Source organism: Acomys minous, assembly GCF_964271855.1.
Source record: "Acomys minous genome assembly, chromosome: 2".
In the NCBI taxonomy this organism is placed as follows: domain Eukaryota; kingdom Metazoa; phylum Chordata; class Mammalia; order Rodentia; family Muridae; genus Acomys; species Acomys minous.
In genome coordinates, this window is record NC_140484.1 from 57,700,592 (window position 1) to 57,725,192 (window position 24,601).

Here is a 24,601-nt window from a genome sequence, read left to right on the forward strand (position 1 = left end):
GTTTTGCATATGTAAAGTAAACCAGTTTTTACTTGCAAAGTATTTCTTTCATATATTGGTTTTTTGTTTTGTTTTGTTTTTTGGGTTTGTTTTGTTTTTTTGTTTTTTGCTTTTGGTGCCCTGCCCACACCCCACTTTTGAGACAAGGTCTGACAAAGAATGTGGCCTCGACCAGCCTGGAACCCCATGACAAGCCTCTTCTTAGCCTTATCCGACAGCCACCACACCTGGCTCTCATTTTTTTTATAATAAAGGAAAGGGTACTTCTATCAGAATACATATAAATTTCTTTCTAATGGGGTGTAGTGGCACATGACTTTAATCCCAGCACTTGGGAGGCAGAGTCAGGTGGATCTCTGTGAATTCGAGGCCAGCCTGGTCTACAAAGTGAGTCCAAGACAGCCAAGGCTACACAGAGAAGCCCTCTCTCAAAAAACCTTTTTAAAAAATTCTTTCTGATATTATCTATAATTGATCGTTCTGTGTAAGCCTGCTTTTCAGTAATGTAATATAATCATCCTTTAAGTTAGATGTACAATTAGAGATTCTAAATGTGTTATTTAAATTTTTTTTTTAAACTACTCCTTCAAAAAAAAAAAACTTAAAATCTCAAGATAGTGGCTAACAAAAAATCAGACAGTAAGGAACAATCTTAAGAAAAACAACAGGGCTGAGGAGGTATAGATTGTCTGCCTGGAGTTGACAAGGCCTGGGGTTCAATTCTAAGCACCACACACACAAAAAGTAAGACAAGATGGCTGTTATAGGTTCAAGGGCAGCCTGGAGGACCAACCGTGGCTGGTCAGATAATGCCGTGAGTAAAGGCGTCCCTACCAAATCCGATCAACTCAGCCCAGAACCCAATTAATCCCATAGTTGTCCTCTAGCATCCACAAGTACAGTGTTATTTGTAAATAAATAAATAAATACAACGTAATTTTTAAAAATTAATTTAGAACAAAACCCAGTGTATGGCGCATACCTATAATCCCAGCACTAGGAAGGCTGAAGTACAAAGACCACAAAGGTCTAAGGCCGACCTGGTCTACATGGTGAGTTCCACAGCAGCCTGTATGTACTATGCAACAAGACTGCTCCAAGAAAGACAGCCAGACAGAAAGAGTGGGAAGGCTAGGGTGGCAATGGCCATCTATTACCTCAGCACTCAGGAGACTGAGGCAGGAAGATGAGTAAGAGGGAGAGATTTGCCTGGCATGGTGAGATCCTGAGTTCCATCTCTAGCACCACAAATATGAAAAGGGGGCTGGAGAGATGTTTAAGGGCACTGACTGCTTTTTCCAGAGGACCTAGGTTCAACTCCCAGCACCCCATGACAGCTCACAAACAGCTGTCACTCCAGTTCCAGGGCATCTAACACCCTCTTCTGGCCTCTGCGAGCCCTGCATGTACATGGTGCACAGCTATGCATTCAAGCTGAACACCTATAAACATGAAAGATAAAATGAAAAAAAAATTTTAAATAGAGTGCCAGTAGCCAGGCGTGGTGGCACATGCCTGTAATCCCAGCACTCGGGAGGCAGAGGCAGGCAGATCATTGTGAGTTCGAGGCCAGCCTGGTCTACAAAGCGAATCCAGGACAGCCTAGATAGCACAGAGAAAGCCTGTCTCGAAAAACTAAATTTAAAAAAAAAAGAGTGCCAATAAATTTAAAAGGGCACAACACAAAAACAAAAAACCGACCTGCTACTGCCTGGGGAGGTGACTCAGTAGGTAAAGTGTGAGCATAAAGACCTGCGCTCCATCCACAGAAGCTACAGGAAAAAGCCAGGTGTGGTGGCACAGGCTTGTCATCCCAGATCTGGGAAAAGGAGAGATTCCTAAGGATGAGCAGCCAACCAGTCTAGCTTACTCAGCCAACTCCAGGGTAGCGAACAGTCCCTGTCACAAATAAAATAAAATAATTAAAAAGGGGCTGGAGAGATGGCTCAGAGGTTAAGAGCACTGACTGCTTTTCCAGAGGTCCTGAGCTCAATTCCCAGCAAGCACATGGTGGCTCACAATCAGCTATCATGTGGTCTGATGCCTTCTTCTCTGAGGGTCATGAACCTCAGACGTCCAGAGTCACGTGAAGAGCCACAGAAAACATCAACACATGAACATGAGGCACATGCATGAGTGTGCAGAAGAGCAGGAATGATTGCAAAAGTGGGCCTGAGCATTCCAGGGACAGTCTTAAGTGTACAGGAGGGTGAGTGTGCAAGAGGAGGGCATGAAGAAGCACAGAAATGTTGTGTTTAGGCAATGTAAACAATGTGCACCTGTCAGACACACCTTCCACAGGAGCACAGCAGGACAAGGAGGAGGCAGTGGCTTGGCCTTCACCAGAGTAGTGGCACCTAGCTGTAGGGGAGTGATCACTCAGAAAGCCTAACAGTCTCCTGACACAGTGGTGGTGCCCAGTGGAAAGGCAGACCTGTCGACCCACAGCCCAGAAGCAGTGCCAGCCTGAAAGAAGAGGTCAGTGGAGTTGGTCCCTGAGCAGAGAAGCACTGGAGCCTAGGTGGAGGTCTCAGGCACACCCTTAGTGGACCTGGCCTCTCCTGTGTTTCTGACCTACCCTGCCTCTGCTCTATGAGGCCCTGGCCAGGCCATTTCAGCTTCACCATCATAGCATTGCCCTCAGTCCTCCAGTCACCCGGGTCTGCTCAAGGCACTCCCCATGGTAGACGTGAGGACAGCCCTGCCTTCATCTGGGTCCTTCAATCCATCTGACCATGGCTTCCCCACAGAAAAGGAATGACCCTATTCCTTGAGAGGAATACTGCCAACACACCCCTGGGGCAGCTCAGATAAGCCCCCAGTATCCTCCTGTCCTCAGGCACCCATCCCTGTCTGGCTGCAGCCACACTGCCTCGTCCACCAGAAAGTGAGGCCATGTCTGTGTTCCCTGATAAAAAGTGTAGGCAATGTCTGCTGCACCCCGGCACTGGCAGACTGGGGGGCAGCAGGAGATGGAGAGGAGGCCTTCAGTGAGAGCAGAGCTGGTCTACCTGTTGAATGGCTCCCACATGAGCAACCATGAGCTGAGCAGGTACACACGGCCCCTGACACTGCTGCTCCAAATGGGCTCATGTCCCTCGGCTGTAATGGCTCTAAGCCTGATAGAGAAGACAGCACCACAGACGCTAAGACACTGTGAGGGCTAGGCAGCATGAGGACGGAACACTGCCCTCCACACGCTGTTACTTTCACTCACTTCTCAGGGGTCACCAAATGTCGAACTCTGGGAACGTCATAGGAGAAATCCCACCAGATGAACTGATACACAGGATGTGGAGGGCAGATGTTTTACAGGAGGCATCTGTATCATATATAACAATAGCACCGGGCCCGTGCTCCTTACTAATGCCACACTTCTAACACTTAGGCAGAGGGCCTGCTAAGAACAGGTCTAGAAAAAACAAAACAGACCAACAAACAAACAAAAATCTCTTATAACAAAGAATTAGCTTTGGGGCTAGATGTGGTGACTTATGCCTTTAATTCCAGAACTCGGAAGGCAGAGACAGGCAGGCAGATGCCTCTGAGTTTGAAGTCATTGAAGTCAGCCTGATCTACATAGAGAGCTCCAGACCAGTCAGGGGGGAATTTTTTTTTTTTAATTAGCTATAGGCAAGAAAAGGGATTACTGACCTATTCTAACTTTAGAAATCAATTTTGAAAGGCTAACCACCAACTTGAGTAACTAACTGGCCTGTGTAAACAAGCCTGCCAGACAGTCTAAGCTGTGGGATTCTGCTCTTAGCTACCTTTACTCTCTCTGAAATACAGCAGCAATTTCAGCATGGACTTCAGAATGTCACTGGCTAATAAGTGACCCAGACTAGCTGCAGACACTAGCCAGAGGCAAGCTATAATTTGCCTCAGTGGGTCTCAAAGAATGCACAGAACAGGGACAGGCTGGGGTTGAGTGCCTGGGAGGAAGCTCATTCCTCAGCAGACTAGCTAATCATTTCTTCTCCATGGACCAAACTCACCCCTGATGGCAGGGAACAGCCTAGATTACAAAACACCTGCCTAGGCTGGACGTGTTGGTAGGCACCTCTAATCCTAGCATTCCAGAGGCTAGAGTAGGAGGATCACAAGTTCATGGCCAACCTGTAGAACGCAGTGAGACCTTACAGAAAGAGAGACAGAGACAGAGAGAGATCAAAACTGTGAGCTTTGACATGTACAATAAAACTCTGTCTTTATACTGTCCACATTGATGAAGTCTCTTAAGATTGAGAGTGAGCCGGGGGGTGGTGGCGCACGCCTTTGATCCCAGTGCTTGGGAGACAGTCAGGCGGATCTCTTGAGTTTGAGGCCAGCCTGGTCTACAAAGCGAGTCCAGGACAGCTAAGATAACATAGAGAAACCCTGTCTCGAAAAACCAAAATAATAAAAAATAAAAATAAAAATAAATAAATAAAAACTTGGCCAGAAAAATTTAGCCTGGTGGTGATGGCACGTGCCTTTAATCCCAGCACTCAGAAGGTAGAGGCAGGAGGATCTCTGGGAGTTAGAGGCCAGCCTGATCTACAAAGTGAGTCCAGAACTGCCAAGGCCACACAGGGAAACCCTGTCTGAAAAAATTTAAACTTAATAAACTAACATTCCACAGGCCAGCCTAGGCTACACAGTGAGACCCTGTCTGTGTGAAAACAAATGAAGGAACAAACCAACAGAACATCACTAGGAACAGTCACATGCAAGTTTCTGTGTGTATATTTCCTTTCTTAGACACATACCTCCCAGAGAAGTCCTGGTCATGTGGTGACCATACTTAACACTAAGACACCATCCTCACTGTATTTCCCCACCCTAGACTAACAGCCAGTCAAGGAGACAACGTGAGCCCATTCACAGGAGCCACACTCAGCTCATAGCTTGGGAAGTAAGAGAATTTACCCCAGATCCACTCAGGTAAGTTGTGAGCCATAGTGACTAGGGTCTGCTCTTTTGTTCTCTTTCATGTCTGTATATGTGTACAGATCTCTATGGGAAAGCACCTGCCTGTGTGTGCTGCAGAAGCTAAGGATCATTCCTCAGGCACCACCCACCTTGCCTTACATGCAAGGCTTCTCTGTGTAGCCTAGACTGTTCTAGAACCCTGTGGTGGTTTGAATAGGAATGGCCCCAACAGACCATGAAATGCCTCGCCCATGGGGAGTGACACTGACAGGAGGCATGATCTTGTTGGAGCAGGTGTGACATTGTTGGAAGAAGTATGTCACTGTGGGGCGGGCTCTGAGGTCTCATACGCTCAAGCTAAGCCCAGTGTGACTCAGGCTCCTGCTGTCTACAGATCAAGATGCAGAGCCCTCAGCTCCTATGTCTTCCTCCATGGCAACGACGGACTAAACCTCTGAATTGTAAGCCGCCTCAACTAATGTTTTCCTTTGTAAGAGTGGCCTAAGTGTCTCTTCACAGCAATAAAACCCTAACTAAGACAGACTCCCTCTGTAGAGATCCACTTGCCTCTCCCTCCCATGCTGGGATTAAAGGCACGAGCCACCATCTCCTGCCTCACCTTGTTTGTTTTGTTTGTTTTATGGGAGAGTTGCTTGTTTTGTTTTGTCACCAAACCTAGAATTCACCAAGTAGATGAGACTAGTTAGTTAGCCAGTCCCAGAAATTCTGCATCATCCCAGTGTTGGTTTTAAAAGTGTGCGCCACAACCAGGCATGGTTGATGCACGCCTTTAATTCCAGAACTCAGAAAGCTGAGGTAAACATTTCTATACATTTGAGGATAACCTGTTCTACATATTGAGACCTTGCCTGCCCCCCAAAAGAGAACAACACCATGTGCAATTTTTAGTTTGGTTGGTTGTGGGGAGAGGTTTGTTTTTTAGTTCGTGTCCATTGGTGTTTTGCCTGCACATATGTCTGTGTGAGGGTGTTGGATGCCCTGGAACAGGAGTTACAGACAGTTGTGAGCTACCATGTGGGTGCTGAGAATTGAACCTAGGTCCTCTGGAAAAGAAGTCAGTGCTCTTAACTGCTAGAGCTATCTCTCCAACACAAGGGGGCTGTTTTGAAACACAGTCTCCCTACGTAGCCCTGGCTGGCCTAGAACTCACTATGTAGACTCAGTTGCCTGGAACTCAGAGATCTGCTTACCTTTGCTTCTCTAGCGCTGGGAAGCTCTACACAGCTTTTTATGTGAGTGCTGGAGTTGAACTAAGGCTTTCACTTCACACTTGTGTGACAAGCTCTTTACTAAGTGGTGTTTGAGTGTGCTATGGTTGGTTGTAAGTGGACCTGTCATGAAATGACAGGAAGCCAACCCATCTCATACCTCTGCAGTCACCACCCATCCTTGTTGCTCCTTAGGAGTAAAACCCTTGGAGGGGTTAAGCCAACTGTTCTCATCCCTTGAGCCACCCCACCAGAGCATCTTTCCTCCTTGGTCTATGATTCTCTAGGACAGCCTCAAAAGAGGGTGTGCGCTGCAGTCTGTAGCTTGCTCTGAATCTGGGCCACAGCACCTGCCTCAGTTGCTCAACCAAGTAGGAAAACACACAGTCAGCTGTAAACTAGGGTGGCCAGAGGGATGTGTCCATCTCTCCTCCTCAGCCTGACTTTCATGGCCTCACTCAGCAAGCTCCCTGCTCTAGCTTTAAGTGTCACCTGTAACAGTATCCTGTGTTCTTACCTCCAGCCCAGCCCTCTTCTCTAAACACCTCTCTCTTTTGTAACAAATACCTCCCCAAACGTACTGGCCATAAGCAGGGCCCAGACTTAAAGATCTAAGACCATGGAGCCTTTAAGCTCCGTCTCCTTCCTGCCAAGGACAGGGACTCTATGGGAAGATCGTTGACTTGACAGGCATAGACCTAGTTAATAGGAAACCTCTCGGCTGCAAGAAGCCCAATGTGGCCTGCTGCTGGAGAAGGACCCTGCCTCGAAGGAGGGATGCAGGCCAGGCACTGTGGCACACGTGTGTAAATCCAGCACTCAGTAAGTGGAGGCAGGGAGACCACAAACTCAAGTCTGGCTTCCACTACACAGTAAGCATACAGTTTAAGTTGGAGGTCAGCCTGGCCTACAAGACTCTTAAAAGAAAAAGAATGAAATTAGCCCCAGGCCTGGGGCTACTCTGGTCCTTCCTTGCCAGACCAAACTGTCCCCAAAAGACATGGATGGCTTCAGCCCAGAACAAAGCTCTGTGGTATTTATAGACAAGAGGACCATTCAAAACCAAGGTAGGACTCCCAATGTCTAAATCCCAGGAAAATGTCGCCCCGTGGCAAAATAATAATAATAGAAACCACCTTATAAGGAGCAAGAAACTCAACTAGCAGGCACAGGCTATGAATGGCAGATGGTAACACTGGGAAAGAGGGTCAAGCACCACACGTGGTGCCCAGCATGTCAGCAGGACCTAGCACTGCAGATCAGCAGCTAGGAGGACAGTCCCAGCGACTGGGAGCAGAGCAAACAGAAAGAAAGACCATCTATGAGGGCTGAGGAGCCTCATGGGGCCTGACAAGCAGGTGACTAGTGTGGCTGAGAGTGCAGACACAAGCTTCAAAATTGATGAAAACTACAGTTGTTGTTTGAATCTGGGATGTCCCCCAAACACCAATGTATTAAAGGGTTGTTCCCCAGCTTGGAGGTATCGGGAGGTCCCGGAAGCAACCTATAAGAAGTGAGCCACGGGGCAGGACTCTGAGTCATGGGGGCTTGCTCTCCTAAAGGACTGTGGCCCATTCTCTTCTACCTCTTTCACGTCCTGGTGCTTAGCTGCTCCATGGGTTCCCTCCATGAAGTCTTGCCATGCCACAGGCCCACAAACAATAGAACCAACCACTCAGACTGAACACTCCAAAAAATGAGACAAAAACCAGCCTTTTCTCTTTCTTCGTAGATTATCTAATCTGTCTTGCAGATTTCAGAACTATAAAGTCACTGGTCTAAAAAAACTCAAATCCCAAGCTAGGTGTGGTGCCGCATGCCTTTGATCACAGCACTCCAAAGGCAGATGCAGGCGGATCTCTGTGAGTTCAAGGCCAGCTTAGTCTACAAAATGAGTCCAGGACAGCCAGGGCTACACAGAGAAACCCTGTCTCAAAAACCAAACAAACTCAAATCCCAATGATAAGAAACATTAACATCATAAATCAAATTGCCTAAAACCAATAACTCAGAAACATTACCAGTGGTGCTACAAAGATGACAGCAGGTCCCTCTGGGGTACCAGAGACAGAATGTGCCAGCCCAGCAGGGGACCCACCAGCAGAACAAGTCTACTATTTCATACAGTGTGTGTGAGAGAAGGAGGGGAAAGAGAAGGAATGTGCACACGTGTGGGAAGGGGAGTGCCTGCGGAGGCCGGAGAGGATGTGTGATTCCCTGGAGCTGAAATTAAAGGCCAAGGAAGCTACCCAATGTGAGTACTAGGAACTGAACTCTCTCTGGTCCTCCGCAAAAGCAGCAAGCACTGTGTCCACTGATCAATCTCTCCAGTCTCTATTTCAAACCATTTTAAAAGCTGAGGCTGTGGAGACACAGCCCCAGAGCCCATGGAGACAGAGGCCCAGCAGAGGCAGAGGCAGGCGGGTCTCTGAGTTGAAGGCCAACCTGGTCTACAGAGTGAGTTCCAAGACAGCCAGGGCTACACTAGAAACCCTATCTAAGGGAAGAAAGAAAAAGGCAGGGGCATCCATAGTCAAGAGATCAAACATCTGACAAGAGCCTGGCTCCCTGATGTATCATTCAGGATGGAAAGTGACAAGGGAGAATAGTGTCATGGTAGATCCAGGCCAGGTATGGGCCCATGCCTTTAATCCAAGCACTAAGGAGGTAGAACAAGCAATCTCTGTGTAAGGCTAACCTGGTCTATATAGAGTGTTCCAGGCCAGTAGAGGCTACGCGTAGTGTGACCCATGTCAAAAAAGTAATCTTAGATGGTTGCGGTGGCACATGGCTTTAATCCCAGCACTCAAGAGTGAGGGGCAGACAGATCTCTGTAAGTTTCAGGCCAGCCTGGTCTACAGACCTAGTTCCAGGACAGCCAGGATTATACAGAGAAACTGTCTTGAAAAACCAAAACAGTAATAATAATAATTTTATATATTTATTTAGTGTTGATATTAGGTGTGTCACCATCCCTGACTAATTTTAAAAACTGTACCCTCCAGTGCCCATGCACACACATGACCTAGAAAAAAAATAAAGGAAATTTGAAATATACAACCTCAGAATACCCTTCAAGGTTGGAGTTGTACCAAACTCACAGCAAAAGAAGCTTTATTCCAGCACTCAGGAGGCAGAAACAGGTGGATCTCTGAGTTCAGGGCTGGCAGCCTGATCTGTATAGTGAGACCTTGTCTAAAAAAACCATTACAACACAATTCAGATGTGGTAGCAGCTGGAATCCGGGCTAGAGAGATGGCTCAGAGGTTAAGAGCGCTGTCTGCTCTTCTAAAGGTCCTGAGTTCAATTCCCAGAAACCTCATGATGTCTCAAAACTATCTACAATGAAATCTGGTGCCCTCTTCTGGCCTGCAGGTGTTACATGCAGGCACAACACTGTATACGTAATAAATAAATGAATAAATTAATTATTTTTTTTAAAAAGACAGTGGGATCAAAATTCAAGGCCAATCTGGGCTACATAAGATCTTGTTTTGAAAGAAAAATCACCTGGAATTTACTATACAATAGTAAAGAGCATTTGCCTAGGGATTCCACAGCCCCAGCTTCCACCCCTAAACAAGCTAAAAAAGAAAAAAGAAAAAAACAAAACAAAACAAAAAAAGAATGAAAGTATAGCATTGGAACAAGAACATAACACACAATATGTGGTTTCTATTTTTTGTGAGTCTCACTATGCCTCACCTCAAACCCACTATCCTCCTGCCTCCGCCTCCAGAGTGCAGTGACTCTTATGGTGCACCTCCATATTCTGCTCGTTTTCTAGGTTACTTATTTACCAAAACAAAAAACTTTTAAATTAGGTCTGCAGTAAATGTCACATCAGAGAATAGCAAGGAAACAGCACTCAGAAGTGGACCCACACCGTCTCACCAGAAGGAAAGCAATGATAGCAAGGAAACAGCACTCAGAAGTGGACCCACACCGTCTCACCAGAAGGAAAGCAATGAAAGAATGTCAGCTTCAAAAGCCAGGCAGGGTAGCGTGCGCCTTTCATTCCAGCCCAGGCCAGCCTGGGCTACATAGTGAGTTGCAGGGCGTCCAGAGCTACCTAGTGAGACCAGATCTCAAAACAGAAAACAAAATTAATGCCAGCTTCAGAGACGAGCCAGGCGCAGGGGTGGGGGGCAGAAAGACCTGGTGCTCCTGGCAGGGATATTTACCCTGCAGCTCCCTCCAGCTGCGCTCTCTCACCTCCTAGGAGAAAGGGATTCGCTATTCCACAGGGACAATTCAGGATGCAGTTAAATATGGCAAGGAAAGCTTAGCATGGAAAACTGATGAATACAGTCAACAGGGTGGAGCACACCTGTCTTCCCAGCTATTCCTGAGGCTGAGGCAGGAGAATGACTGAACCTAGGAAATGGAGACCAGCCTAGCTGATGCAGGCATCACCATGGGTGGATGGGTGTGTGGGTGGATGGGTGTGTGGGTGTGTTAAGAGTGGTGAGGAGTCTACCAGAGAACTTACTTTAAATAGACTCACATCAGTCTACAGCACCAATAAACTTAGAACTTGTCAAAGACTTTCACACTTCTATAGGCGCAAGGCTCTGATCTACTGGTACTGTGGCCAGCAGCAACTACCTCCACCAAAAATAAAAATAAAAAAGTTTTGTGAGGATTTTAATGTTTTATTATGATTAATTTGTTTGTTTGTTTCAGAAAGGTTCACAAGTGATCTAAGGCTAGCCTCAAACTTGCTGGGAAGCAAAGGATAGCCTGGTCTTGCCTGTTTCCCAAGTACTGGGGTTACATGCATGCACTATAATGCTGGGTTCCAGACATGTTTTTTCTTGCTTGCTTGCTTTTTGGTTTTGGGTTTGGGGTTTTTTTTCTTTCTTTCTTTCTTTTTTGAGACAGGGTCTATTATTATGTAGCCCTGGCTGTCGTGGAACTGTGTAGACCAGGCTAGCCTCAAACTCATAGATCCACCTGCCTCTGCCTCCCAAGTCTTGGGATTAAAAATGTGCACTATCACATTCAGCCCCAGAACTATATTTTTAATTATAAAAAATGCAAACCAGGGGCTGGAGAGATGGCTCAGCCATTAAGAGCACTGCCTGCTCTTCCAGAGGTCCTGAGTTCAATTCCCAGCAACCACATGGCAATTCACAAATGTCAGAAACTTCAGTTCCAGAGGATCTGACACATTCTCACATACATACATGCAAGCGAAAGACCAATGCAAATAAAATAAATAAAAATAAATATTTAAAAATGCAAACCAGAAATACTCAAAAATACTCACATTTTCATCATTTTGAGAGTTTCACTACACAGAGAAGCCCTGTCTTGGGAGAAAAAGGAAGAAAGGAAGAAAAAAATCTAGCCAGGTGCAGCGGTGCATGCTTGTGATCCAAGCACTCGGGTAGGCAGAAACAGGCAGATCTCTCTGAGTTCGAGGCCAGCCTGGTCTACAAAGCTCATCCACAACAGCCAAGGCTACACAGAGAAAACCTGACTCAAAAAAAAAACAAAAAAGCTTTCACCACCAATCTAGTGCTTTTTAAACTACAACTCTACAACTAGAACCCAGACTAGCTCTCCACCACTTCACAGAAGGAAGCAAAGCCTGCCCTGAGGAAGCAGCCTCGGAGCCAAGAGAGCCAGCAGCCCGAGCCCCAGGGCTACCTGAAGGTTCATCCCGCCCGCCTTGCCAACAAGACACTTCATCTTCATCAAACACAATCCAATGTAAATCCGGCCTGCCTGCCTGCCTTTCAGCCATCCTGTAGACAGACACACAACCACGGTGCCAAGGAAGGTAAATGAGAGACGGGTAAATGCAGTGCCAACACGGTTTTCACCGATTTGTCGTTTCAAGCTCCACACATGCACAGGGGACACAGGGGAGAGGAGCCACACTGACAAGAAGCCACGGTGACAGGTCTTCCCATGGAAGTATACCATGCAGGAAGATAGCCACTGGCCCAAAGCTTTGGTGGCATGTGAGCTACATGACTGCACACCTGACAACACAGAATAGGACCTGCAGAGGACGACTCCTAGTCCACTGGGGCACCAGGCAAGTCGGGACACGCCCCTGCCCAGCCCTCTCTGAAAACTTCCACAGTGCCTACCACCAGCCCAGCTCTGTGCCCTGTGCTCCAGCCACAGAAGCCCCTCTGAACTAACCTACCCTCGTTCCCACCTGCGAGCCTCTAGCCCTTCCTCTCCAACAGTACTGAAGGGAAGGGTGAAGCTGTCAAGGAATTCATGGCTGCCAGGTCCTCCACCCAGTTCCCTGGATGGTTCCAGCAACAGTGACTTTGTGACCTCAGGCCCCACTGTCTCTTGGTCTTGAGCAGTTCTGTGTACAGGGAAATTTCTCAGAGAAACTTCTGTCTACTCACAAGCTATCTATTTTCTGCATCTTGGCCAAGCCTACCAACGCCACATCCACACCAGGGCTAATTATGAAACTCTGCCACTACCCGATCTCAGCACAGGAACACCCAATTAATCCTAGACACCCTGAAATTCTCCCAGAATAAAACTGCACACGTGGCACTGTTCTGAGGACTTGTCAGCCTTGCTGGCCTCCCCTTATATGTTTTTGTAATCTGGGTGGAAGGCAGCGTAAGACCCCTATCCACTTTCTTTTGTTCTTTGGTTTGGTTTGGGTTTGTTCTTATTGCTGCTGTTTTGCAACAGGGTCTCCCCCTGAAGTTCCCGAGCCTCCTGCTTCGTCTCTGCAGGACTGAGATTGCAGATTGCAGGCGTGCAGATCGCAGGCGTGCTAGTGGTTAGGTGAATGCCATTCAATCTGCATGTTTCTAACTGAGATTTTTATTTAGCCTCTACATACTGATGCTGAGAAGCCATCCAACTTTGTAGTTCCCACAGTGTCCACATCAGGCCTTATATCAGGCCATATGCCACTCACTTCTGACCAAATGGGAGGAGGCGGGCATTACAGGATCTTAGTAATCTGCAGGCAGGCAGGCAGGATCTGCACATACACTTCTACCTGAAAAGAATGCTTGTTGGGCAAGGCTACATGCAGGCACACAGGCTTCCGAAGCTACCTTGGAATTGCTGATTTATAACGCTGCTCTGTTTCCTGTAAGACCACCCAACTCTAATCATAGAAGTCCATCAAGCAAGATGTTGGTCCCAGATCTGAGAAATCTATCAGGCAAAGGCCCATCTTATCCATCCCAATGGCCGTGTTGGTCCACTGTTTTTCTGTTTTATTTTGTTTTCGGATGTAGAAGGGGTTTTTTTTTCCCCTTTGATGGTGATAGTTTTGGTTTGGTTTGGTTTGGTTTGGTTTGGTTTGGTTTGGTTTTTGGAGACAGGGTTTCTCTGTGTAGCCTTGGCTGTCCTAGAGTCACTTTGTAGACTAGGCTGGCCTTGAACTCACAGCGATCCACTTGCCTTTGCCTCCTGAGTGCTGGGCCACCATGCTCGGGCCTTTGTTGGTGATGGCACTTCCCTGTGAAATCAAAGGCACGGTCCCCCTGCCTGTGGAGGGCTTACACTACCATGCATAGTTTCAGCATCATGAGGCAAGGGGAGTTGTCTTTTCCTTCTTTTTAAGTTACATTTACTTATTTATTTGTGTATGTGTGTACGTAGTATGTACACTTGTGCCGTCATATATGTGTAAAGGTCAGAGAACAACTTGAGGGAAATGGATCTTTCTTTCTATCATGTGGATCCCGGGGAGCAAACTCTGGTTATAACAGTTGAACTATCTTTGATAACAAGAGTAGATGGTGAAAAATGCTTTAAAAAAAACAAAGCAAAACAAAAAGGGGCTAGAGAGATGGCTTAGCGGTTAAGAGCACTGCCTGCTCTTCCAGAGGACCTGGTTTCAATTCCCAGCACCCACATGGCAGCTCACAACTGTCTGTAACTCCAAGATATGACACCCTTACACAGACTTACATGCAGGCAAAACACCAATGCACTAAAAATAAAGAAATTAGTTTTTTTAAAAAAACCTGTGGTTATCAGTCTTGGCAGCAAGAACCTTAACCTTGAGTTGCCTTGGCAGTTCTAGGCCCAAACAACATTTCTGACTAGTTTGCCAAATTAACAAACATACTTTGGCTTTTGTAACCTTATAAACTCTAAAGTTGCCTAGCGTGGTGGCGCACACCTTTAATGCCAGCACATGGGAGGCAGAGGCAGGTGGATCTTTATGAGTTCAAGGAGGCCAGCCTGGTCTACAAAGAGAGTCTAGGACAGCCAGGGCTGTTACACAGAGAAACCCTGTCTCAAAAAAAAAAAAAAAAAAAAAAAAAAAAAAAAAAAAATCCTAAAGTTTCAGCTCATGGGAGCCTCATGCTCAAGAACCAGTCACAGAGGCAGGCACAGAGACGCACGCCTGTAATCCCAGCACTCAAGAGAGACAGAAGCAGGCAGACCTCTGAGTTTGAAGCTAAGCTGGTCTACAAAGTGAGTCCAGGACAGTCACAGCTACACAGAGACACCTGTCTTGAAAAAAAGAAAGAAAGAAAGAAAGAAAGAAAGAAAGAAAGAAAGAAAGAAAGAAAGAAAGAAAAAAGAAAGAAAGAAAAAGAAATGAAAGAAAAGGAAGCATCAGCCACAGGAGAGATGCACCAGAGCACAGCCCCTTCTGCTCAGTTCAGACCATATATTTCAGCTCTTCTCATACTAGTGTAAGCTCTGCAAAATACCATTTGCAGGAACGGGAAGATGGTCCAATGGTTAAGAATATTCATCCAGGGCCGGAGAGATGGCTCAGAGGTTAAGAGTACTGGCTGAGGCCGGGTGGTGGTGGCACACGCCTTTAATCCAGCACTCAGGAGGCAGAGGCAGGTAGATCTTTGTGAGTTCGAGGCCAGCCTGGTCTACAAAGCGAGTCCAGGACAGTCAAGGTTACACAGAGAAACCCTGTCTCGAAAAACCAAAAAAACAAAACAAAACAAAGAGTACTGGCTGTTCTTCCAAAGGTCCTGAGTTCAATTCCCAGCAACCACATGGTGGTTCACAACCACTAGTGAGATCTAGTGCCCTCTTCTGGTGCACAGGCACACATGTAGGCAGAAGGCTGTATAAAAGATATAGATAGATAGATAGATAGATAGATAGATAGATAGATAGATAAAATTTAAAAAAAAAAGAATATTCGTCCAGGTGGTGGTGGCCCACACCTTTAATCCTAGCATTTGGGAAGCAGAGGCAGGCGGATCTCTGTGAGTTCTAAGCCAGACTGGTCTACAGAGTGAGTTCTAGAACAGCCAAGGCTACACAGAGAAACCCTGTCTTGAAAAAAAAAATGAATTTTTGCTTTTCTTGTAAAGGTCCAGGGTGCAATTCCCAGCTTTCACATAGCACTCACAGCCATCCAGAACTCCAGCTGCAGGGAATCCAACATCTGACCTCAGGCACCAAGCATGCATTCAGTACACAGACATGCACGCAAACAATACACTCATACACATAAAACTGTTTCTTTTGTTTTGTTTTGTTTTTTTTCAGACAGGGTTTCTCTGTGTAGTCTTGGCTGTTCTGGACTTGCTTTGTAGACCAGGCTGGCTCGAACTCACAGCAATCCACCTGCCTCTGCCTCCCAAGGTCTAGGATTAAAAGCGTGCACCACCACTCCCAGTGATAAAACTACTTCTTAAAAAAATATATATAGTATGTCCTCCCCTCTGTCCCACTTTCCTGGTGAGTGAAGACTTTCATGGGACATGGCCCTTGGGCTAGTGTCCAGATATATGTGAGTATATGCCGTTTGACTCTTTCTGCTTCTGGGTGGCACTCAGAGGAAGGATAGCAGGTTACCAAGAAGAGACTTGATATTCTATGAGCATATACAGGGGGAGGAGGTCCCCCTCAGTCACAGTCATAGGGGAGGGGAGTAAGGGGAGAATGGGAGGGAGGGATAAATGGGAGGATACAAGGGAGGGGATAACAATTTAGATGTAATATGAATAAATTAAAATATATTTTAAAAGAAAAAAATATATATATAACAGCAGCTTGGCAGATGTGGTGCACACCTTTAACCCCACTACTTGGGAGTCAGAGACAGGATGATCTCTGTGAGTTCAAGGCCAGCCTGGTCTACAGAGAGAGTTCAGAACAGCCAAGGCTACACAGAGAAACCCTGTCTCAAAAAAACAAAAACAAAAAAAACCATATATCTGTATAACCATTTTCTACAGCAGATGCTCATCTGCCTTTCTAGTCTGACTCATCTGCTTTTTAAAAACCAAGGAAATGCCATTTAATCCCACAGAGACAGCCTTTCTAAGAACCCTGCTGCAAGCAGTTGCCAAAGCAGCAGAAAGAATCATTCTCAGAGGTAAGAGAGGTACTAAGCACAGTAACCTGCAATCCCAACACTCCAAAGGCTAATCTGGACTACACATGAATTCAAGGCAAGCCTCGGATACATAGCAGAATGGTCTCAACTTGAGGGGCAGAGAGAAGGGAGGTAAGATTACTGGTAGGGCCGGGTGTGGTGGCACACACCTTTAGTCTCAGCAAGTGGAAGGCAGAAGCAGATGGATCTCTGTGAGTTCAAGGCCAACCTGCTCTACAAAGTGAGCCCAGGACAGCCAGGGCTACACAGAAAAACCGTCTCCAAAAAAAAAAAAAAAAAAAAAAAAGGAAAAAAGAAAAAGAAAAACAAATTACTGCTACGTACTGGCATGGGAAGATGCTACCAATGGGACAGCCAACTCGTCACAAAAGAAGCCATTCACAAGAGGAGGGTGGGAAAGTGCTATGAAGATCATGTGGGCATTTCCTGGAAGCCCAACCAGCAGTGCAGCGTAGAGCCCTGCTTGTATCGGAGACTTCCTTCCTCATCCCTCACCATACTGTCACAAGTTTTCAAAATGTGTTTCTAAGGAATATGAATTATGCAGAAGATTGCAAAAGAAAATGTGCAAAACAAGCATTCTTCTCAAAAAGTCAGCACCTTCTAATGGGACAGTCGGGAAAGAAGCAGTGAACTTTACGGACTTAACTCTGAAGGTTCTTTTTAAAAGGCAGCAAAAAGTTAGGCATTAGGCATGAGTCAGGCGTGGATGTGCACACCGTTAATCCCAGCACTCGGGAGGCAAAGACAGGTGGATCGCTGTGAGTTTGAGGCCAGCCTGTTTTAGAGAGTGAGTCCAGGACAGCCAGGGCTACACAGAGAAACCCTGGAGAGAGACAGACAGAGACAGAGACAGAGATAGAGACAGACCATCTCAAAAGAAAAAAAAGAAAAGAAAAAGTAAAGCAAGGGCTAGACGGATGGCTCAGCAGTTAAGACTTTACTGCTCTTACAGAGGACTTGAGTTCAGTCCCCAGCACCCAAATCAAGCAGCTCACAACCACCTTGAATTCCAGCTCCAGAGCATCTGATGCCCCATGGGCACCTACAATCATGTGCACATAACCACACACACAAACACACAATTATAGAGTAAGTCACTGGGTGTGGTGACACACACCTTTAATACCAGCACTCAGGAGGCAGAGGCAGGTAGATATCTGAGTTACTAGGCCACCTTGGTCTACAGAGTAAGTTCCAGGACAGCCAGGGCTACAGAGAAATCTTGTCTTGAAAATAATGGAGTCAGGGGCTGGAGAGATGGCTCAGAGGTTAAGAGCACTGGCTACTCTTCCAAAGGTCCTGAGTTCAAATCCCAGCACCCACGTGGTGGCTCACAGCCATCTACAGTGAGGCCTGGTGCCTTCTTCTGACATGCAGGTTTTCTTGCAGACAGAGCACTGTATACATAAAAACAAAACAAACAAAAAGATCGCTGTGAGTTCTAGGCCGGCCTGGTCTACAAAGCGAGTCCAGAATAGCCAAGGCTAATACAGAGAGACCCTGTCTCAGAAAAAAAAAAGAAAAAGAAAAAGAAAGAAAGAAAAAGAAAAGAAATGGAGTCAGTCAAGCAAAGAAAATAAAAGACAGGAGGATCGCTGTGAGTTCAAGGCCAGCCTGGTCTACAAAGTTAGCCCAGGATAGCCAAAGCTACACAGAGAAAACCTCTCTCAGAAAAAACAAAAACAAAAAAACAAAACAAAAGACAGCCCAGGGCAGTGGCATCCGCATGTAATCCCAGCACTCTGGGGGGCAAAAGCAGGTGGATCACTGTGAGTTCTAGGCCAGGCTGGTCTACAAAGTGAGTCCAGGATAGCTAAGGCTACACAGAGAAACCCTGTCTTGAAAAACCAAAAACAGGGGGTTGGAGAGATGGCTCAGTGGTTAAAAGCATTGGCTGCTCCTCCAAAGGTCATGAGTTCAATTCCCAGCAACCACATGGTAGCTCACAACCATCTATAATGAGATCTGGTGCCCTCTTCTGGCACGCAGGCACAAATGTAGGCAAAACACTGTATAATAAATAATTAAATAAATAAACAAACAAACAAATAAAAGATTTAAGCCTAAGCAGATTTTGAACTGTTATGCTCCATTTCTCCGTGTCCAACTTATGGCTAATAACTGAGTGTCTACGAGCAAATAAATGTCTGAGACTTCAGTAATGCTCAAGTACAACTGAAAGGGGCATCCGCCATAGCGACCCTGCCAGCTGAGCACAGCAAGCCGACCTGCTCTTAGGAACACACAAGGCATCAGTTGCCTACCCTCCTATCTTCCGTCCCTGGAGCTCCTACAATGATCACGTATGAGGCATCCAATCATAAGAAATGCACCCACATCACCTCTAAGCCCCACAGACAGGGATACATAGGAATTTTTGCAATTTTCTGTCCATGGCAATATGACTAGTCTCACAAGGTCTTTCTACTGTAGTCCTGCCTACTCTACAGTCAATCTCAGCTTGCCATGCTCGTTCAGTCAGCAGCGTTAGAAAAAGATGCTCTTCAGCATGCGATGAAGCTGTGCTCCAGTAAAGCAGCAGTAAGGGGAAAATACTGTAGCAGAAAAGGCACTGAATACCCTTAACCCAGAGCCTCAGGCCCAGGAGTACAGCGCACTGCAGAATCACACGTGTCTACACTGGTGGCCAGGGACTGAGGGGATGCTGCATTTACAGTTACTGCTCAGTACTGCGGAAAGATCATATACCACAAGCAGCCCAGGAAAAGACCAAAATTCAAAGCTAGAGTTTCACGGACTGTGCATTGCTTTTATGCATATTATTAAGAAGAAAAATGATGTCAGGCCAAACCATCTTAGCTGAGGAAAACTGGTCTTCCCAAGCATATGGAATTGGTAGCGTCTCAGTAGCAGTACAAACAGACCAGGCTCAGTGGCAGTGCTCTAACAGGAGTGAGGCCTAGGTTGCATCCTCAGCAGTGCAAACACTAATGAGGAAGACAAGAAATAAGTTCTATATGGTTCTCCTTCGTGGAGATCATTTAAGGAAAAGCAAACAAAATCCCAAACTCCAAATCTCAGAAGGGTTTTTAGTTTGTTTTTTGAGACAAGGTTTCTCTAAGTTATGTTGGCCATCCTGGACTCACTTTGTAGACTAGGCTGGCCTTGAACTCACAGCAATCCGCCTGCCTCAGCCTCCCGAGTGCTGGGATTAAAGGTGTGCGCCACCACTGCCCCTGGCTAGAAGGGTTTTAGTTTCCTTGGAACACATCAACACAACAGCCTATATGTTTGTCAAGGACCACACTGAGTGAAAAAGCCAATTTCCAAAGGTCACACACTGTACAGTTCCATTTGTGTGACATCCTTAAGATCACCAAATTACAGAGCTGGAGAGCAGATTAGCAGCAGTTGTCATGGTGGGAGGCGGTGGGTGTGGCTATGAGCTAATGCCAGGGAGCTTCATGGTAACAGAACAGAGCAGTCCCTCACAGAGGCGGAAGTCACTCGAAGCTACTCAAAGTATAACCACACAGCATCTCACAAGCTCAGATACACATGAGGACAAGTAAAACTACTGGCAACTAGGGGCTGAAATACTCAAGGCCTTGGGTTCAATCCCCAGCATCAATAAACAATCAACATAATGATATCTAATTAGCCCAATGGTTTGTACTAATGTCAGTTTTCCCATGTTGGAAATACCCTAATTACAAAAGATGTCCACATCAGGAAAGGTGGTGTGAAGGATGCCAAAGACCTTCCCACCAACTTCTTCACAACTTCCTATGAATCTATAATTATTTCAAAGTAAGAAATTTTTTAAAGATTTATTTATTGTATTTATTGTATATGAGTGCTTTATCTGCAGAAGAGGGTATCAGATAACATTGTAGATGGTTGTGAGCCACCATGTGCTTGCTGGGAATTGAACTCAGGACCTCTGGAGGAGCAGGCGGTGCTCTTAACCACTGAGCCATTTCTCCAGCCCAAGAAACTATTTCAACTTGGACAAAAAAAAAACAAAAACCTTCAATTTCCCTTTAGCAGCATGGGCCACAGCTAACATGCCTCCATGGGATGTAAAGGCTAAAGAACAATTTGTCTGTGGCAGTTCTCTCCTTCCACCACGTGGGCTCCAGGCACGGAGCTCAGGTCATCAGGTTTGGCAGTTAGCACCTTACCAGTAGAGCTATCTTACCAGCCCAAAATGTTTTTCATGACAACTTAAGAAGAGAGAAATGGGCCGAGTGGTGGTGGCGCATGCCTTTAATCCCAGCACTTAGGAAGCAGAGGCTGGTGGATCACTGTGAGTTCGAGGCCAGCCTGGTCTACAAAGTGAGTCCAGGACAGCCAAGGCTACACAGAGAGACCTTGTGTCGAGAAGGGAAGAAAAAAAAAAAAGAATACTGGCTGCTCCTGCAGGATACAGGTTCAATTCTTAGCACCCGTATGACTGCTAAAAACTACCTATAACTCCAGGTCCAAGGGATCTGATGTCCTCTTCTGACTTCCATGGGCACCAGGCACACATGTGGCATGCAGACAGACATGATAGATAGACAGACAGACAGACAGACAGACGTTATTTAAATAAGAAATAAGATGTTATTTAAATAAGAACACTTGCTGCTCTTGGGAAGGACACAGGTTCTGTTCCCAGGAACCACCAACCACACCTCTCAGTCCTCTTTCAGGGAATACAAGACCTTCTGACCTCTTCCGACACGTTCATGCACGTGATACACATATAAACAAGCAGACACATATACACATAAAACAAATAAATAAATAAATAAATGCAAGAGAAACAGAAGCAATTTACAGGACTCTAACACACTGAAATCACTTTTCTAAATTCACAGGCTCTAGCTAAAGCAGACCAGGAAAGAGCAAGTTATTTTTATGAGACTAAATTCTGTTACCTGAGCTGCAAAGCTACAGGTCTAAGCCACAGGGAGCAGGTTGGTGGCTACCGTGCTAAAAGAGTAAGCTAGTAACTGAAGCCAGAGCCTCCCAGCTCACACATCCCTTTGCTCCCCTTGACCCTTCCCTTCCTCTCAGTGCTCATTCAACACAGGCCTTCAAAGAGAGAAACGCCAGATTAAAACACACACACACACACACACACACACACACACACACACACACACACACGCTGCTGAAACAGACATGAAGCAGGCTTTGAAGACACTTCAGCTTATAACTAACCCTTTGAGAACCAAGGCTCACTGAATGGCAACTTCCAGCTACAGGGCTGGTAGCAAAGCCAGGATCCAGCACAGCGCCTTGAAGGCTGACCTGGGACCCTCTCTCCACGGAGCTACCCCTCACTCTCATCATGAGAAAACAGTAAACACAAAATCAGGAAAAGGAGAAGCAGTGATACCCCCCCATGCCCCCTCAGGGTCTAGGGATCAAGTTCACCCAGCTCTGGTTCTCCACTCCCAAGTGAGAACTTCTGGGCCTTGCTTGGAGCTGACTCACTCACAGAGCACATATTGTGTGCCAGACACTGAGGGGCACGAAAAGGGTGAAGTGAAGAGCAAGGCACAGAGAGCCCTTACTTTGGCACTTCCTGTACAGCAGGACATAAGACTCCACTGGCACTGGAAAAGACAGCATTACAACAGAGGACACTGCTCCAGAGAGCAGGGCCACAGTGTTGAGAGAGACCTGACAGCAAGGCAGGAAGGCACTTCTGAGACAACGCTGGATCACACAGAGACCTGGCACTCAGAGAGGCAGGCCCAGGTACCAGGTACTCCCTCTTCCAATGGCTCCTCTGGGATGGTCTTGCACATTCCATACACCTCTGGGGAACAATTTACCACTGTTACAACTGAGGCTCCTAGTGCTGCCAAACATCCTCTGAAACAAAGAACTGTCCCCCCCCCCCCAGCAAAAATGCCAATCATCCCCCAAAGATCAGCTGTGCCAAGGGAGGGAAGGCTTGCTCTCCAGTCAGCCAATAAGTTATTTACCAAGTTCTCACTATGTGCTGCCTCTGATCAAACTCAGGACACCCATCCAACAAGTGGTAACTAGCTGGAGGAGAAACTGGCTCTCACCCTGAACGTCCTGTACAGTGTAATCCTCTTCAGAAAACAGAAGGATGGAGCTGGGGAGATGGGGGGGGTGGGTAAAGATACTTGCTACCACCCTAAAAATGAAAGGGGGAAAGGGACTTCTGAGAGACAATTGTCCTCTGATCACCACAAAGGCATCATGGGTGAATACACCTACACAGACAGACAGGCAGACAGACAGACAGACAGACACACACACACACAAACACACACACACTTAAGGTTTTTTTTACAAAAACTTAAAGAAAATAAAAAATGCAGCATGACTATGAATGTTACTGTCTAAATTTTTGTTAAGCTCTGATCCAAGGATACCTGTATCTTTGCAGAGCAGAGAGGGACAGAAATCTATTCTTTCAGAGTCCTACAGACCCTGCAGGCAAGCTGGGGTCCTGCACCCGGGTCTTAGAGAACACAGTGTAAAATGAAGTGTTAACATGACGACAGCAATAATCAAAATTCCTCAGGACACATACTAATCTCTAAAGTAACAAAAATCATGGAGTCAGCTATTTGCTGGACACCAAGAAAAAAATAAAAATAAACAACTGACAGGAAAATGGTTTTCTTCTCCCCAGTAAGGGGGTGTCTGATAGCTCTCAGAAGTTTCTGTAAGCCAAAGTCCTGGGCACCCGCCCTACCTGACCTTTAACCTTCCGACCCATTTCACTTTGAGCGGACTTTTTTTTTTTTCCACCCAGGGGACACTGGCTACAGAACTGCTCAGCAGAAAAGCAAGCGCAGCTTCCAGCATCCACACCCGACTGCTGCCGGTTCCCTGGGGGAATGAGTCACTTTAATCGCAGTGGGTGAGATCTAATCATCGTCCAACATGCCGCCTGAATTGGGTCCTAGACTTACGGTGTCCCGATCCCCGTCCAAAGAGAAAAATCCACGCTATTTTGGAAAAGGCTGGGTTAAAGGCTCCATTACTAGAAAGACCAAGATGACATCATGCTGGGGAGGGGCGTCTTGGGCCGGAAGCCCCTCGACCGTGCCACAAACCCCACAGACACCCCGCCCCGCACTCCCGTCGCTACCCCTAGATTTCAAGACACCTAAACCCCGCACCTCAGTCTTAACACCCACAGGCAGTCCCTAGCCGCCCAAACCCATACATACTTGTACCCACTCCACCAAGGGTCCGCAACCCGAGATCTCTACCTAACACCTCTGCTCTTATCTCAACCCTACTGCCAGATTTACATCTCCAGGACCCTGCCCCGCACGCTGGCATGAATCACCATTCCAAACCCCACGGTGAGGTCAGGACCAGGAACACCAACACCAACACCCAAGTCTGGGCCCCCGCAGCAGGCAACTAACTCCCGCCAGATGTGCACCCTGGACGCGCGCTCTGCACCCTAAGCGCCCACGCGGGACCCCCGCCCCACCGCGCGATCTGCACCCCGCAGCCCTCCTTCCCAGGCCTGCGCCCACCCGCGCGCCCACCCACAAGCCCCTCCCTGTCGGGGCTGAACCCCCAGGCCCCCGGCCGCACCTGCGGACCCCCGGCCGCGCCCCCGCTCAGGCCCGCCCGGCGTCTGGCACTTACAGTTGCGGATGTCGGAGATGAAGACCGCTAGGCCTCGCATCCCCTCGCCCTTGGATACGGCCGGCATCTTTGCGTCCGGGAGCGGCCTCGGAGGCTGGCTGGAAGAAAGCGGGCGCGGCCGTCACGCCGAGGAGCCCAGGAGCGCGGACCCGCCTAGCCACAGCCGCCTTGGGCCCCCGAGCGCCGCTCGCTGGGTCGCGCGCGCGAGCACGCACGACGCACGCGCCGGCGCGCACGCTGAGCCTCGCGCCCGGCGACGGGCGGTGCGAGAGAGGGCGTGCGCATTCTCGCGGTGCTGGGATAGAGCAGGGGGGTGGGGGGGCGTGGCGCGGTATGGGACTGGATCACCGCCAGGAGAACCCGAGATGTTCGGAGCGCGCAGGCGCCGCGCCTCCTGTTATCAAAAATCGTTCCAATGTATACCTGCGTAGCCCCGGATCTGGCTTTCTCGCGTTAGCCCGGCTTTACATAGACAGGGACACTGACACCAGTGCGGGAACTGCCCTGTGTCACACATGAA

The 24,601-nt window shown here is 47.3% G+C and overlaps 1 protein-coding gene across 2 annotated transcripts in view; it reads right to left on the bottom strand.

Moving 5' to 3' along the window:
• The window catches only part of AP2A2 (adaptor related protein complex 2 subunit alpha 2), a 69,810-nt gene extending 45,501 nt beyond the window's left edge, over positions 1–24,309 (bottom strand). For both annotated transcript variants that reach the window (XM_084771849.1, XM_084771848.1), the window contains exon 1: positions 24,082–24,309. In XM_084771849.1, coding sequence (XP_084627975.1) covers positions 24,082–24,148 — 67 coding nt within the window. In that variant the 5' untranslated portion in view covers positions 24,149–24,309. The remainder of the gene's footprint in view (positions 1–24,081) is intronic.
• Positions 24,310–24,601: the final 292 nt, after the last annotated feature.